The sequence below is a fragment of the Anolis sagrei genome, chromosome 1, assembly GCF_037176765.1.
Source record: "Anolis sagrei isolate rAnoSag1 chromosome 1, rAnoSag1.mat, whole genome shotgun sequence".
NCBI classification, from domain to species: Eukaryota; Metazoa; Chordata; class Lepidosauria; order Squamata; family Dactyloidae; genus Anolis; species Anolis sagrei.
Genome location: NC_090021.1, coordinates 178,929,847 through 178,947,218, shown reverse-complemented (window position 1 = coordinate 178,947,218; position 17,372 = coordinate 178,929,847). Strand labels below are relative to the sequence as shown.

The 17,372-nt window shown below is 39.7% G+C and overlaps 1 protein-coding gene across 8 annotated transcripts in view; it reads right to left on the bottom strand.

Annotated features, from left to right (window-relative positions):
• The window catches only part of ANKRD44 (ankyrin repeat domain 44), a 211,517-nt gene that overhangs the window by 65,815 nt on the left and 128,330 nt on the right, over positions 1-17,372 (bottom strand). For all 8 annotated transcript variants that reach the window (XM_067470726.1, XM_060780951.2, XM_060780959.2 and 5 more), the window contains exons 5-6: positions 3,214-3,414; positions 233-320 (exon numbers count right to left, since the gene is read on the bottom strand). In XM_067470726.1, coding sequence (XP_067326827.1) covers positions 233-320; positions 3,214-3,414 — 289 coding nt within the window. The remainder of the gene's footprint in view (positions 1-232; positions 321-3,213; positions 3,415-17,372) is intronic.

Sequence of the window (17,372 nt, the reverse complement as noted above, 5' to 3'; positions counted from 1 at the left end):
AATGGAGTGGAAATGTAATACAATTATTAATAAAAATAAAAACAAACAAATAAGAAAAATACACTGAATTGGATTACCCAGGTTTACTTCACTTTTGGAAACTTCAACAGTTTGTAGTTGTAAACATATGTTTTCCTATGTGAACATAGAAGAACACCTAGCCTAGACTGCAAACCATGTTGTAAGCATTCTGCCCTTGAGAGGGAAGGAAAAAAGAAGGAAACTCTCTCACCCATATATGCTGCCCAGTGCAAAGCTCTCCGGTCCTTTTTGTCGAAGGCATTGATGTTTGCCCCTTTCACCAAAAGCATGTTCACCATCTAAAACAAGCAAGCAAACACACAAAACAGGGGAAAAGCAAGTTAATTGTTGGAGGAAGGGTGATGGTCATGCTAGTGTGAACAGGTGGCTGAATCATAGAGGCACTTACAAACTAACACTTGGATTTTTTTTTAAGGGATTGTGGAATGTGGTGCAGTTCTTAAAGTGATTTGTCACTAATGATAAATATAATTATATATTTCCATTATTTATTTATTTATTTATTTGGGGCTTTTATATCCCGTCCTATCTCAACCTCCGAAGAGGGACCCAGGACTGCTAACAAATCGGCACCCCATGGCACCCACATCAGAAAAACATAAATATACAATTTAACAGTAGTATAATAATAACAGTACAAAACAGTACAAAACAATATAAAACAGTATAAAAACAATCAAGCAGTCAGTGGTTACAGCGGTTATTGCAAATATAATCAAAGCACTACCAATTAAGCTACAAGTGGCTTAGAAATAAGAAGTGTAGCTTTTTTTATCGTGTCAGAAGCAAATTGAGAATACACTGTTAGTCGCTTCTGGTGTGAAAGAATCGGCAGTCTGCAAAGACATTGTGCAGGGGATGCCCGGATGTGTTACCATCCTTTGGGAGGCTTCTCTCATGTCCCCACATGAGAAGCTGGAGCTGACAGACTGGAGCTCACCCTGTCTCAAGGATATGAACTGCCGACTTTCAGGTCTTCAGGTCAGCAGTTCAGCCAGCACAAGGGTTTAACTCATTGTGCCACCACGGTTTTGTAGCTCAAGTATAACAATTATTTTGGGGGAGCTAGAGGTGAGGTAAAGAAGCACTGCCTATAAAATAATCATCACTCCACAAAGCATTTACTTTTTTCTTCACTGGAAAGGGAGATTATAGCAGTTGGATGAGGGAAACAGGGAAAACACACAGCTTTGGTCCTGGCGTATCTGAAAAAAATTCCCAGTTGGGCAAACTTCAACACTTCAATAATTGGCCATCAGCAAGATAAAGAGGTAAGCTGTTCTCATTGCCCTCCAGGGAAATTCAAGTGTGCTGAAGAAAATAAAGAAATCCTGTGTACATCCTCCTCTTCTGAGAGCAAGAGTTGTCTTTTTAGAGGCGTAATCTTTGCTCTCTACTCCTATAAAGCTTGTCACGGGGAATCATTTGAGTCGCCTGCGGGCTGAGAGGGGCGGTATATAAATTTAGTAAATAAATAAATAAATACAATTAACAGGAATATAATATTTTGTCTTAATTCCGCAAAAGGAGCCCAACAAATCTCATTCAGTGAAGATTATATTGTATGTTCCAGGCAAGGAACATTTCTATGATTTTGGTTTTCATGACTCTTTAACATTCCAGATTAAATATACATAATTGGAACACCATCCTGAAGCACAGACTAATAAAAGTTCGGATTATTATCGCTGCCGTAAGGGTGGGCTTCTATTATTCCCTGAAATATCTTTTTGGCAGTCTTTTCCCACTGCCAACGTGATATTTCATTCTTTCACTACGGATCACTGTCATATGGATAAGAATTTGGATTTGAGATCATATCATATTTATAGATACAGCCAGCACACAAATGTCTGATCCAGAATTCTAGCAGAAATCTGTGGACATTGTTTTTAAATTAATCTGAAGCCTGAAGAAAATGTATTAGAAAATATGACATAAATCATTAATCCAAGTCCCTCAACCATCTTTTCACTTTCCTGAGATTTATTGGCTTTCCAATACTCACTTCTTAGCCCAAGGTGCCTTCTACAATTCATGTTACATTCACAACAAAGAAAGATTGATTTTTCTTATGCTTAATAAGAGGTTTACTGAATAGTTAATCACAAAGCGGTACCCAAGTGAAATTCCTCTCTGATGGATGTGCATATTGGAGTAGGAAACATGCAGTGCTATTAATGCTGGACTACATCTCCTAGTGTTCCTCACTATTGGCTAGACGTGCAATTCAAGATCTGGAAGGCTACGTGATTACAACCTATGATAATTGTTGATTTTCCAAATTTCCACATTCAACTTTTGTGGATTTGATTATTTGCAGATTTGCTTAAAATGTTCTCTCTAGGCTGTTTCTTCACCCCTTCTGGAAGTTGACCAGAAAATCACATTGGAGAACCTAGGCCCTTTCTACACGGCCATATAAAATCCAAATTATCTGCTTTGAACTGGATTACTTTGCAGTGTAGACTCATATAATCCAGTTCTAAGCAAATAATGTGGATTGTCTGCTTTGATAATCTGGATTATAGGGCAGTGTAGAAGGGGCCCTAAAAAGGTGTTCACTAGGGTAAAAAAATAGTGATTTTTAGTATGTTTTCACACTTTTGTGGGAGTCCTCCACCGCTAATTCCCACATATCCTGGGGTAATCTTAGTCTGGATCTACACTGCCATATGATCAAGATCATCAAAGCAGATAACTCAGATTATATTATTTGAAATGGATTATATGAGTCTACATTGCCATATAATCCATATAATCTGGTTTTTATATGACAGTGTAGATCCAGCCTTAAACTTCAGGCATATTCTGCAATGGCTTTTATTAAGACAATGTGCACTATGCTGTCCACCATTCCCAGGCAGTGTGTTCATTATGTTGGTGGGAGCAATGGGAGTTGTAGTCCAACACGTTTGGAAGACAACAGGTTGCAAAGATAAATCCGGTAATTATGCAGAACTGATTTTTTTTAAAGCAGGTGAAATACACACAATTTTAAGTTTCTATCACAAGTATCTTGTCAAAAGTATCACAGTTTGCTCCAGATCAATTAGAGTGAGCTGCTGCATGGATAGGAAACACTGGCAGTAGCTTGATGCTAATATCAGGTATTGCCCACTTTCCCCAAATGGTTCCAAATCAGAACAGAGAAATGTTTCAGCCACTCACTTCAACGTGACCATTCAGGGCTGCGTGGTGCAACGCGGTTCGACCACCCCTATCAGAGACGTTGACACTGCTCAGGAGAGGGATGATCACTTCGGCACACTTCACGGCTTTATTTGCAGCTGCAACGTGGAGGGGCGTCTGCCAGTTCTTGTCCCGCGCGTTGACATCAGCTGAATGCTTGATCAATACTTGCACTGCTTCCTACAATGACAGCACAGTTCAGTCTTAGAAGCAAGCATTTATTTGCAAGCTAAAGATCAGTTAGGAATCTTCCATTAACACTGTTTAGTGACCGCTTCTTTCTTCTGCTACAAGGAAAATAAATACTAAGGAGACATCCAGTCCTGCATCATCAACAGCCCAATCCCTTTTCCTAAGCTCTTTATAATTAGCTTCAGTGGAAATCGTGTTACATATTTCTATCTACAGACAAGATAGGTAAAGGTAAAGGTTTTCCCCTGACATTAAGTCTAGTCATGTCCGACTCTGGAGGTTGGTGCTCATCTCCATTTCTAAGCCAAAGAGCTGGCGTTGTCTGTAGACACCTCCAAGGTCATGTGGCCGACATGACTACATAGAGCACCATTACCTTCCCGCTGGAGCGATACCTAGTGATCTACTCACATTTGCATGTTTTCAAACTGCTAGTTGGCAGAAGCTGGAGTTGACAGCAGGTCCTCTGAGGCTGAGAGTGTGACATGCCCAAAAGTCACCCAATGGATTTCCACGGCTGAGTGGGGATTTGGACTTTGGTTTCCAGAGGCCTTGTTCAATGCTTGAAGTGTTATACAGTGTTTGCTTGTACACAAAGTTGATGATTGTTGAGCAGTTATAACCAGTAGTCAGATATATATGTTTCAAAGGGTAGTGAGGATATATATATATAGTACATATATGGCGTGAGGCTGACAGTAGGAGCTTACACCATATACGTTCTCTCTCTCTCTCTCTCTCTCTCTCTCTCTCTATATATATATATATATATATACACACACACACACACACACACACATCCTCACTACCCCCAAAAACATATATATCTGACTGCTGGTTATAACTGCTAAACAGTTATCAACTTTGTGTGAACAAGCAATTACTGTATAACGCCAGTCTTGACACACAGAACTCCCATGACCAATATAGTTCACCTACAATCAAAGAGTATTCTGAACTCCACCAATTATAGAATTGGGCCAAACTTAGCACACAAAACCCCCATATACTAACAGAAAATACTGTGTTTTCAGATGGTCTTTGGCAACCCCTCTGACGCCCCCTCGCGACCCCCCCCCCCAGGATCCCGAACCCCAGGTTGAGAAACACTGATCTAGAATATATAGAATGCTTGGTGTTTGTGTGTGTGTGGATTGATTGCCTGGGAAAGTCATCAAAGCCGCTTTGTTGCACACCAAAAACAAGCAACACTCCCAATTCCCATTTGCACCTCTGTGCATCTGATTCAGAATGTATTAAAATAGAATGGGATCACCCTCTATTCATTCTAAAACAGATGCAAATACCCGAAACAGAAACAAAAAGGCTGAAACTGAAATCCTTCTGGCTCACATTTCTACTCAATCACAAAATTCATGCAAGAGTACATATGCCCAAACAAATCATTCTCGTGGCCTAACATTTTTATGCTACACACCCACTGACATGTAAACAAGACAGAGAAAGGAATCAGCCTGCTCTTAGAGTACTGAAACACTTTTCAGTTCATATGCAAGCAAACTCACCTCTTCAACTCATGCCCTACATAATATAATTTCATTATGCATGTGTCTGAATTCTCAGCGTGTCTTCTTATCATTTTCAACCAGCACAAAGGGAGTCGTCTGCCGAAGTCTGACTCTCTAAGCCTCTACATTTACCCTACTTTCAGAACGTGTACACACTTTGTAGGCCTGCACTTTCTCACTTCTTCATATAGACACCACTTGAACTATGATAATTAAATCCTTTATGGAAGCAGGTATACAGGCAGTCCCTGAGTCACAAACATCTAACTTACAATAATAGTTAAGAATGGGGGTGAGACAACAGGAAGTGGGAGAAATCTACTCCGTGGAAGGGAAATTCACTTTTGGAAGAGTTATCGTGGGGAAAAAGTGTCTTTATCACCAATCCTTGTTTTCACAACAAACCAAATTTTCCAAAATCCAATTATTGAAGGGACAGAAAGTGAGGTGAAATCTTCTGAACAGAGGCACAGACTGCAAAATGAGCACTACAGGGGTATTCACCCTTTCCTATGCTATCCACAGCATGCATGCATCTCCATCTCCATCTCTCTCTCTCTCTCTCTATATATATATATATATACACAGAGAGAGAGAGAGAGAGAGAGAGAGAGAGAGAGAGAGAGAGAAACAGACAGGCAGACAGATAGATACATGGATGGATGGCTGGAGTTGCACTTAAAATATACCTGTACTGACGTATAAACAAATTCAACTTAAGAACAAACCTACAGAACCTATCTAGTTTATAATTTCAGGACTGCATGTATTATGCACCATGCACTGTGGGCTGGCAAAACTACTCCTAACTATTCCTTGCCCAAGAAAACCCAGTCCATGAAGCACATTGTGGCAATTGGATAGATTAATGGCTTCAGTTTATGTTTATTTAGTTTTAACCATACCTAAAGTGTTGAATGCATTTTAGGATGACCCTAAAGCAGTGGTTCTCAACCTTCCTAATGCCGTGACCCCTTAATACTGTTCCTCATGCCAACCATAAAATTATTAAACTTCCCACACTGTACCCACATGACCAACAGAAAATACTGTGTTTTCTGATGGTTTTTGTTGATCCCTCTGATACACCCTCGTGACACCCCCCCCCCTCTCCAGGGATCCTGACCCCAGGTTGAGAAATGCTGCCCTAGAGTGAATCTATCACGGGGTTTTCTAGGATTGGGAGTGTGTGACTCACCCAGGGTCACTTAGTGGGTTTCCATGGTTGAGTAAGGATTCAAATCCTGTTCTCTGGTGTTGAAGTTCAGTGCTCAAACCATTATACAAGCCTTTTCCTGGGGGTATTGTGCTTGGGGATACTCCCAGCCATTCCCTGGAGATAGTGTGCCTATATCATCCCATCTCCTACAGGGTTTCTCCTGCAGGCATGATATAAGGGCATGAAGAGCTGTGCAGCCTTGAGAGTGCGACCTGTAGCATGGCCTCACTCTACATGTAACTGCATGGAGAACCGTCACTCATAGATAGAAAGGATGATTAATGTGTATGCATTGATAATAGTAATTATGATGTTTAGTAAGTCAGTGCTTCTTAAGATATATGATGTGGGACTAGCAATCCATTCCAACCAAGTTTCCATAAACTAGGATCACACTGATGCCCACTGTTCCAACTGGTTTTTTCCTTTCCTGGAATCTCCCTGGGGCAGTAGTTCTCAACCTGTGGGTCCCCAGGTGTTTTGGCCTACAACTCCCAGAAATCCCAGCCTGTTTACCAGTTATTAGGATTTCTGGGAGATGAAAGCCAAAGCATCAGGGGACCCACAGGTTGAGAACCATCACTTTGAGAAGTATTATTGCAAAGGAGGAAATAAAAAGAGAAAAGGGCTGCATGCATTATGAACTCTATTCCACTATTTTAGGCTTTAGAATCAAAAGGTAGACACTTCAGCAAGAGAGAGATTAAAAAGCCAAATCGTTCTGCCATATTTAATAAAAACCACTAGTTCTGACATGTGAAACAAACCTGACAGGTTACAATGCTAGGAGGTGAAGACTACCTCTTTGCTTTCTTTTAATCTGATGTGTAACCTTTACTATTAAGGTGGAGGCCGTCTTCACACTTAGCCCACCCACCCAGGCACGCACACTTTTACTTCTTTCCGAGCCTTTGCATTCTGCGGGAGACTTCTTTCCGTGTACTTGTTCTAGAAGCGAGCAGCTGGGAAACTCTAATAGCAGCCAAACAATAGCTGGGTTCAGAAATGAGCTCCAAGGGTTCATGCCTCCAGGCTTGGCAAGCGTTCAAATTGTTGCAGAGGCAAATCTATCAGCCTTTGGAGAAGAGCCAAGCTAGCAACTTCTTTTTCTATTTTTAAAAAAGTTCCTTTCGGCAGTCAACTCATGTGCATGCCTTGTGTTGACTCAATGTTTTGGATGCCATAAAAACAAACAAAAGTGGAACTAAAATAGGATGACAGCGCTGATGACAATTCAGTCAGTCTGAGTGTTTTGTATTCCCTTTACTCGATACTGTGTTGAGACAAGCGTGGGGAGATGGGAATGACTATATTCTGGACATTTCTGTCAAAACAGAGAAAACGGGAAAATGGATTCAGAGTATCTTAAGATGTGGCAGAGAATTCAATCTTCTCTCAATCCTTTCAGTTTATACATTCTCAGTAAGAACACAAGTTGGCTGCTAGGGCGAGAGCAAAGTGTCCAACTACACTATCTTTCACTTTGACTGATTTTTGTGTTGTCCAATGTAGGAAATAATGAGTTGGGGAGGGGTCCCAATCCCAAACCACTTTAAGTAGTAGTAGAAAATGTTATGAATTAGCCCTTAGGCCATATCCGTATGGGACATCCGTAGGGATACCAAGGTGCTTGTTTATAAAGCTATTGTCCTCCCAATCCTGTTCTATGACTGCAAAACGTGGACTGTCTACAGACGTCACATGTAACTCCTGGAACGATTCTATCAGCACTGTAAGGCTGCAATCCCTTACATGATGAGTGTGACAAAATCCCACCAATGTACATGAATTTTAGAACAGTCTAAAACTGGAAATAAATCGTAGGCGTGTTTGTGTATGTGTATGTTTCATATCCAAAACAAAGAGACAGAATGTGAGAGAGATGTTGTGGCTCAAGCTATGCATAGTCAAAGTTTGCTCATGAAATTCTGTTGTGTAAACAGAAGGACAAGAAGGTACACACATACACATACACCATTTCACCTACAGTCACTGACTTGCAATAGAATCAATATGAAATGGGGCAGATGTATTGCACCTCAGGGCAGCAGGATAAGCCACATACCACACACACACACACAACTTGTGACTTCTAACACTTTGCCAGCGCTTTTTACCATCCCCTATCCCTGGCCAGGCCTGTAGCCGGGGGGGGGGGGGGATTGGGGTTCAACCCCCCCCAAAACCTGATTTACTCACGAATTTTAACTGGTTAATTAAATCCCCATGCTAAGTCTATGAGACGCAAAAAATTAAGAGTCCCTCCAGAACTGCAAGCACTATCTCAAGCAAATATTGACAATTTATTCACACTGTCATTACTTGCAGGAATAGCCGATGTAGTGAAGCAACCAAGTTGGGGGGGGGGGGTGTTGTATGCTCTCATTAGGGAGGCCAGACTTGGTGGAGGTGGTTGGCAGGGGCGGAGCTGCAGGCTATTGAAGGCTGCTCTGCCCCCTGCTGTGCTCTTTGCTTCAGCGTGAGCTAGGAGGCAGGTTTCAAACCCCCCCCCCCCCAAATTTTCAACCCTCCACGAAATTTTTTTCTGGCTACGGCCCTGTCCCTGGCACCTATCATATACTATTTTTTTCGTGTCAGGAGCAACTTGAGAAACTGCAAGTTGCTTCTGGTGTGAGATAATTGGCCGTCTGCAAGGACGTTGCCCAGAGGACGCCTGGATGTTTTACCATCCTTGTGGGAGGCTTCTCTCATGTCCCCGCATGCGGAGCTGGAGCTGATGGAGGGAGCTCATCCACGCTCTTCCTGGATACTATCTTATACTATCTAATGATAGGATCAACTCTATGCATATTTATCTTTGTACCATCTTTGTCAAGCAGGGCTTTACAGAATTTCATAGCACTCCCAAAAGCAGGGAGATGAGAAGGCATGGGGGGAAAGAGGGGGGAAATGTGCATTTAGATACAAAAACCAGCCCTCTGTGAGAAGCAGTTGCCTGCCTCCAACCTAACTGTGCAGAGGTTTGCAACCTAAGTCAGCAGATCTCTAGAGAATGTCCCATTTCTGTCAAGGTTATTCCAGTGTCTTATTATCTGCCGTGAACTGCTTTCTGCTACGCTACAAATCAAGAATCACATTAAGGGAAGATCCTGTGCCAGGATGCTGGAAGGCAGCAGCGGATGATCATTCCTGCTCAGTTAAAAATAAAACTGTTTTCAGCAAAACCCACAGTCTTCCTTCCTACGAAGATTACCTCTGGATGCCTTATCAGCTAATATGAAAAAAGAACTATATTGTACGTGACAAATTCTATTTATATTCAATGATCAGCAGTTGCCCAAGAGGTCTACCTCAGAAGAGTAAATATGAGCAATATGTTTACAGTTCAAGCCCAAAGTTAAATAATGATTAATGAAATAGATAGAAGCATCCAAAGAAAGCATCGATTCTTCTGTTCCAGAGACAGGGAAGGTTGGAAGATATTTATATCACTTTTTTCCCATTGCTGCGATTATAGAAACTCATTGTTCCCTATAAAAAAGGGGCTTCTGTTTTTGTGGGCTTTTGAGCTCAGTTACCGTGGGCCTCTGTCATGGGACAAAACTCTTTTAAAAAGTGGTATATTAGTCCCTGTAAGGAACTGGTACATGGAACATTAATGCTAACTAGTTCCTTTGGAACCATATAAAGGTAAAAGTTTCGCCTTGACATTAAGTGTAGTCAAACTCTGAGGGGTGTTGCTCATCTCCATTTCAAAGCTGAACACGCACATTGTCCATAGATCCCTCCAAGGTCATGTGGCCAGCATGACTGTATGGAGTGCTGTTACCTTCCAGCCAAAAAAGTATCTATTAATCTACTCACATTTGCATGTTATCGAACTCCTAGGTTCACAGAAGCTGGGGCTAACAGTGGGAGCCCGCCCCGTCCCATGGATTCAAACCACCAACTTTCCAGACAACAAGTTCTGCAGCTTTGTGATTTAACCTAGTGCTTTATTTCTTTCAGCATAAATAAAGTGCCTTCACATACTTCCACAAGTGGATCAGCAGAGTAAAAATTATCCATGTGGTAAATGTTGACATCTGTATGCAAGGTTAGATCAAGATATTTGGCTACCTTTGAAGCAAACAAGAGCTGCCTCTCATTCAACCGATATAATATAATATAAAATAATAATAATAATAATAATAATAATAATACTTTATTTGTACCCCGCTACCATCTCCCCAAGGGACTCGGTGCAGCTTACATGAGGCCAAGTCCACAACACATACAATAAACAAAAGCAATAACAATAATCAATACAAAACAGTTAAAATAAGCTCAAAACAGAAAATACACAATAAGCACTAACAATAACATATCGCAACATACAGCATTTAAAACCTATGGCCGGGCCAAATGTAATAATTCAAATTTAAAATCAAAAAGTGCTGGGCATGAACAAGGTAAGACAAATTAAAATAGGATTTTCAGAGAAAGATGAGGGTGCACAGACAACCCTAAATCAATATTAAAGTGCATTTGAGGACATATTGCTAAGTTTTCCTTATTCTGTGAAGGCACACTGGAACAACCACGTTTTCAAGCTCCTCCTAAAGACTGCCAGCGTTGGGGCATGTCTGATGTCCCTGGGGAGTGAGTTCCAGAGTTGAGGGGCCACTACCAAGAAGGCCCTATCCCTTCTCCCCACCAATTGCGCTTGCAATGGAGGCGGGAGTGCAAGCCAGAAGGATAAGCAGTACTAGGAAGATGATAGTCATTTTCTAACTCAACTGAGAGCAGGAGACTACTTTAAGAGACGTATCAAATGCTAATGAAGCAGAGACAGCTCTGCCCTCCAAAGAGAGGAAGAAACAGCTGGGGAATTACGTACATCTCCTTAGGCTAGTCACTCAAAAAATAACTTTTCCAAAGGCATCTGAAAACATGTATACAGTGTTCCCTCACTACTTCGCGGTTCACTTTTAGCAGATTCACTGTTTCGTGGGGTTTTGAAAATATTAATTTAAAATATAAAATATAAAATATTTATGTCCATTGGAGGTCAGGGATCCCTGAAGGTGTGGCGGGGAAGGCCTGCCTCCCTGGCCTGCTGCTACCTGCGTGGCTCCGGAGGCTCTGCCGAGGTCTGCGAAGGCCAGGGAGGCAGGCAGGCACCCTTGGGATGGGCCGGGAGGCGGGTAAGGAAGTGCGGGTAAGAAAATAATATATAAAATAACATATAAATATTAAAATTAATATAGCGTCCCAACTTTGCGGATTTTCACTTACTGCAGGTGGTCCTGGAACGGAACCCCCGCAATAAGTGAGAGAACACTGTACTAGCAGCTTCCTACTGACTTCATGAGCATATACACAACTGCAAACAACCTTTCCCAGTATCTTCTTGCTTTCAGTTTTAATCCCTTTTCTACGGAATATTAATTACATTTGCCTACCATTTCTGCCGAAAGGCAATTGTCCATAAAAAAATATCTCACTCTACTCGTAGTAGTAAATTGTCATGTGTATTCAAAGTAAACCTTGATCTGTTTCATCTCCTGGCTTTCCGTGGTGCACCTGATCTATTTCAACTGAGCCTCCTAAAATCAGGAGGTCAAATATTTGTTTTCAGTTTTCGGTGACCAAAGATCCGTTTTCTTTCAGCCCATTATTGGAGGGCGGACTTTACCCATAGGCCCAAAGCGCCCAGGCCTACGGGTGCACGCTTTGGGTCTACATGCCTGGGCCTGGCAGGGCCTGCAGCCAAGTGCCAAGTAAGGAGTGCTCCTTACTCGGTGCTTGGATACAGGCACCCTGGCACTTTGGGCCTACGCGCCTGAGCCTCATAGGGCCTACAGCTGAATGCTGAGTAAGGAGAACTCCTTACTTGGCGCTCGACTGCAGGCCCTGCCAGGCCTGGGCATGTATGCCCAAAGCCTTTACCCATATACCCAGGTGCTCGGCTGCAGGCTCTGCCAGGCGCGGGCACTTTGGGCCTAAGTGCACGGCAATAGATCCAAAAGCAGGCTTGGAGCCAGTACCCGCTTCCGTCTTTTCGTATTGAGTTTATTTTCGTTCCAGGAGGGGCCTTGCCGTTTCGTGCCATTTGAATGGACATAACAAAACGGATTAGCCCTTAAGCCATATCACAATACCAAACCAAACAAAAGGGCTTGATAAAGCTTGATCTCACACTACATACTTTGCAATGCAAAGTGTGATGTACTGCAGTTAGTGCTGAGCAAAAGATCAGCGAAAGCAATGCAATGAATACTAGTCTCACTAACAAAAATAGAAAAGCCTACCATACACACCAAAATAAGCTTGCATACAGACCATTCTTGAACCTTGTGTGACTTAATTGAAGTTTGAAGATTATCCTACTAAAAGAGCTTGGGAATGTTACTGGTGTGTTTTGGATGACAATGCTAAGAACCAATGGTTCCTCCTACACTATCATATAAAATCCAGAATATCTGCTCTGAACTGGATTATATGGCAGTGTGGAGTCATATAATCCAGTTCAGAGCAGATAATGTAGGTTATCTGCTTTGATAATCTAGATTATATGGCAATGTAGAAATGGATCTAGCCATGCTGATTGGGGTGTTTGGGGAATTATAGTATGAAAAAATAAATTTTCAGGTTTTTGCCTGCAGTCTGTGACCATCACACATCTTGACAAGACAAGCTGTACAAAAATGATTGACAATCCAGGCAGAGATACAGGTTGTTTAAGGATATCTTATTAAACCTTATGTTTTGCCAACTTCTTTTTTTTTTTTTTAAATAACTTTTTTATTGAAATTATCTACTAAATACATCGAAAGAGGGAGAACATTAAAAAGAAGATAGAACAGTGCGGAAAAAAAGAAAGAGAGAGGTAAAAAAAAAAAAAGGGTAAAAAAAAAATATAACAATAAAAAGTAAAAAGGGTTGACTTCCATCTCCTCATCAGGTGTTGTGTCTCCAAAAAAAAAACCAAGTTATTCCCGTTGCTTTATAATAAGACTCTTAATTACTTTCTTTTTTCTCGTAATTATCATAAAGTGTCCAATCTGTCCTCTTTATCGGATTTCCAGTATTTTTTTTCAACAAAAAAGTTAGTTCATCCATCTCTCTTATTTCTCTGATTTTTCCAAGCCATTCTTCCTTAGTAGGAATACTATTCTGTTTCCAAACTTTTGCTAAAATAATTCTGGCTGCCGTCGTCATATAAGTAAAGAGTCTGTCCTCATTTTCTTGTAATTGTAAATCCAGGTCTGTAAAGCCTAACAGATAATATTCTGGTTTCTTCTTAAAGGTTCTTTTCAAAAATTTTTGTAGTTCTTCATGTACCATAGTCCAATACTTCCCTATTTCTTTGCATGTCCACCACATGTGGTAGAAAGTGCCAATCTGTTGGCAACCTTTCCAACACTTGTCAGAAGAATTTTTGTTCATTAAAGATAGTTTCTTTGGGGTGGTATACCATCTGTGGAACATTTTTATCCAATTTTCTCTTAAGTCTGTTGCATACACATATTTCAACTTTTTGTTCCACATCTGTTCCCATTCCTTAAATTGTATAGGTCTTCTTATATTTTCTGCCCATTTTATCATACATGATTTCACTTGTTCACGTTCCGTTAGCCAGTTCAAGAGTGTATTATAAATAACTGCAATTACTTTTTTCTTTAAATTCAGGATTTTATCCCAGATTGTTTCTTCCCACGAGAAGCCTATCTTGTTATCTTGCTTAATATATTCTTTCATCTGTAAATAGTGCAGCCATGTCAAGTTCACATTTCTTTCTTTCAAATATTGGTATGATTTAATCTCCGCTGTCTTCTCTATCAGAATGTCTTTATATGTTAACCATGTTCTCCAACCCAATAGTCTTCTTTGGTGGGCCTCCATTGGAGACACCCATAAAGGTGTTTTATTATAAAAGTAATTCTTGTATTTCGTCCATACTCTTATCAAGGATGCCCTTACGAAATGATTTCCAAAAATTTTTTTCTTTTTTTTCTCTGTCATACCACATATAGGCATGCCATCCTACTCGTAAATCATGTCCTTCTAAATTCAAACCTTTTTCATTTCCTAACAACATCCAATCTCTTATCCATAAGAGAGCACTTGCGTCATGATAAGCTTTTAAGTCTGGGAACCCTAGTCCACCTCTTGTTTTTTTATCAATTAAGTTTAAATATTTAATTCTAGGTCTTTTTCCATTCCACACGAATTTCAATAGTTCTTTGTTCCAATTCTTGAAGATAACTTGATTTCTGATTACTGGTATATTTTGAAATAAAAACAATAACTTTGGTAATATATTCATTTTAACTAATGCTATTCTTCCTAAAAGAGATAATTTCAGTGATTTCCAATTTTTAAGATCTTTCTGTATCTTGCTCCAAGCAAATTCGTAATTATTTTTCAACAATTGTCCATTCTTTGCAGTTATCCAGATCCCTAGATATCTTAATTTTTTAACAATCTCCATTCCTGTAGCTTTTATTATTCTCTCCTGGTGTTCGACCTTTACATTTTTTGTTAAAATTTTAGTTTTTCCCTTGTTAATTTTGAAGCCTGCCACTCTTCCAAATTCATACAACTTCTTTATCCAACTCTCCAAATTATTTATTGGGTCTTCTACAATTCCCAATAAATCATCCGCGAAGGCTTTAATCTTGTATTCATATTTTCCTACTTTTACGCCCTTAACATTCGTATCTTCTCTTATTTTCCTCATTAACGGTTCTAAAGCCATAATAAAGATCAAAGGGGATAACGGACACCCTTGTCGTGTTCCTTTCGTAATTTCAAATTCCTCAGATTGTTGTCCGTTTATCCGTATTTTCGCCCTTTGTACTTCGTAAATGGCATTAATTGCGTTTATAAATTTCGCCCCCATATCCATTTCTTGAATTAGAATCTTAAAGAAGTCCCAGTTTAAATTATCAAACGCTTTCTCTGCATCAATGGATAGTATTGCAACTTCTTTCTGGTGGTTTGCTTCAAAGTATTCTATCAGGTCTAAAACAGTTCGTATATTATCCTTCATGTATCTTCCTGGGAGGAACCCTGTTTGGTCCTCCCCTATCCAGTCTATCAAAAATTCTTTCAATCTTGTCGCCAAGATGTTCGTAAATATTTTATAATCTACGTTCAGTAAGGAGATAGGTCTATAATTTTTAATATCTTCTGGTGCTGAACCTTCCTTATGAATCATTACTATTTCAGCTTGTTTCCAAGAGTCTGGAATTTTTTGGTATAATAGTGCCTCGTTTAAAACCCTTTTCAGTATTGGTAAAACCGTTTTCTTCATTGATTTATAAAATCCAGCTGTGAATCCATCTGGGCCTGGGGCTTTATCCGAATCCATTTTACTCACTGCTTTATTTATCTCTTCCTCCGTAATCTCTTTATTCAACTTTTCCCGTACTTCTTCAGAAATTTTTTGTAATTTCAATTGGCTTATATACTCAGTAATTTCCTCTTTCTTTATTCCATCACTGGTATATAGTTTACTGTAGTATTTTTTAAATTCTTCCATGATGTCCTTATCCGTCGTCAATATTCTATCGCCATCAATTATCTTCGTTATCTGTGTAGCCTGTTTCTTCTTACGAACTTGCCTTGCCAGCCATTTCCCAGATCTATTCGCATTCTCAAACGTTTGTTGTTTCAGAAATTTTAGCTCTCTTGCATGCTTTTCCATCTCCAAACGGGATTTCTCCTGTTTGAGTCTTAATAATTCTTTATTCACTTTTTTACTATCCGGTTTCTTCTTTAATTCAATCTCCTTATTTTCAATTTTATTCATCACTTCCTTCATTTGTTTATTTCTTTCTTTATTTTTCCTGGCTCCATGTCGTATAAGGCAGCCTCTTAACACAGCTTTCAACGCATCCCATATAACTTGTACTTTTGTCTCTTCAATATCATTGATTTCTAGATAGTCCTTGATAGTTTTATTATAGTATACTTTATCTTCTTCTGTCTTAATCAAATTTTCATTTAATCTCCATTTTCTTTGATAATTTTTTTGGTTTATTTTTATTTCCAATGGGCAATGATCTGAAGTATCCCTAGGGAGTACTTCCATTTCTACAACTTTAGTTGATAAATTTTTTGTAATCCATGCAAGGTCTATTCTTGACCATGATTGATGTCGGTGAGAGTAAAAAGTATAGTCCATCTTTTTTTCATTTCTGACTCTCCAAGTATCTTCTAAATCAAATTCTCTTTGAAGATCAAAGAATTTTTGCGGTAACAGCCCCCCACTATCTCCATTTCCTTTTGACTTATTCCTATCTTTTTTCTTGTCCATCACTCCATTAAAATCTCCCATCAGTATAAGCTCATCGAATTCTGTTTCTCTCAATTTTGTAGACAAAAATTGAATGAATTTGGTCTTTGGGCCATTTGGTGCATATATATTACATATAAGGATTTTCAAAGTACCCATCAAAATTCTGACAGCAACACATCTTCCCTCTACATCTTTAAATATCAATTCCGGTGTTAAGTTATCCTTTATATATGTGACTACTCCTCTTTTCTTCTTTTCGTATGATGAATAAAATGTCTTTCCTAATCTTTTGTTTTCCAAATGTGCCACATGCTTGTGGCAAATGTGTGTTTCTTGTAATAGAATTACGTCATAATTCGCCTTTTGCAATTTCTCAAATATTTTTTTGCGTTTCTGGGGTGAGTTCAGACCATTGGTATTATTCGAATAACATTTAATTTGTCGTTCCGCCATTTATCCAAGTAGATCTGTGTCTGATCCTACGTCACCAAGATTCAATTCCGAAATTCCTTGCGCAGTCACATCCGGTCCATAAGCTCCTTCTCCTAAGTCTTCTGACATTGGTACACTACTCCCTTGGCTTTTACTGAATCGTCTGTATTCTTCTGGGGTCTCTATTCTTGGTTTTTTCTTCTCTTTACCGTTGCCATTTCCATTTCCCGGTGTTAATGCCTTTTTATCTCCCTTTCTTTCTCCAGGTTTTTCCTCTCCTGATTCCTTCATTAAATTTTCATAAAAAGCCTTAGCTTTCTGCTCCGTTGTTAACCAATATCTTTCTTCTTTATATGTTACCATAATACCTTCGGTTCTTTCCCATCGAAATCTGATGGATCTTTTCTTAAGTTCATCTGTAAGGAAGTAGTATTTTCTTCTTCTACTCAATGTTGCTTGTGGGTATTCTTTCAGAACAGCAATCTTGGTCTCTTTGTAGTAGATTGGATTTTTATTG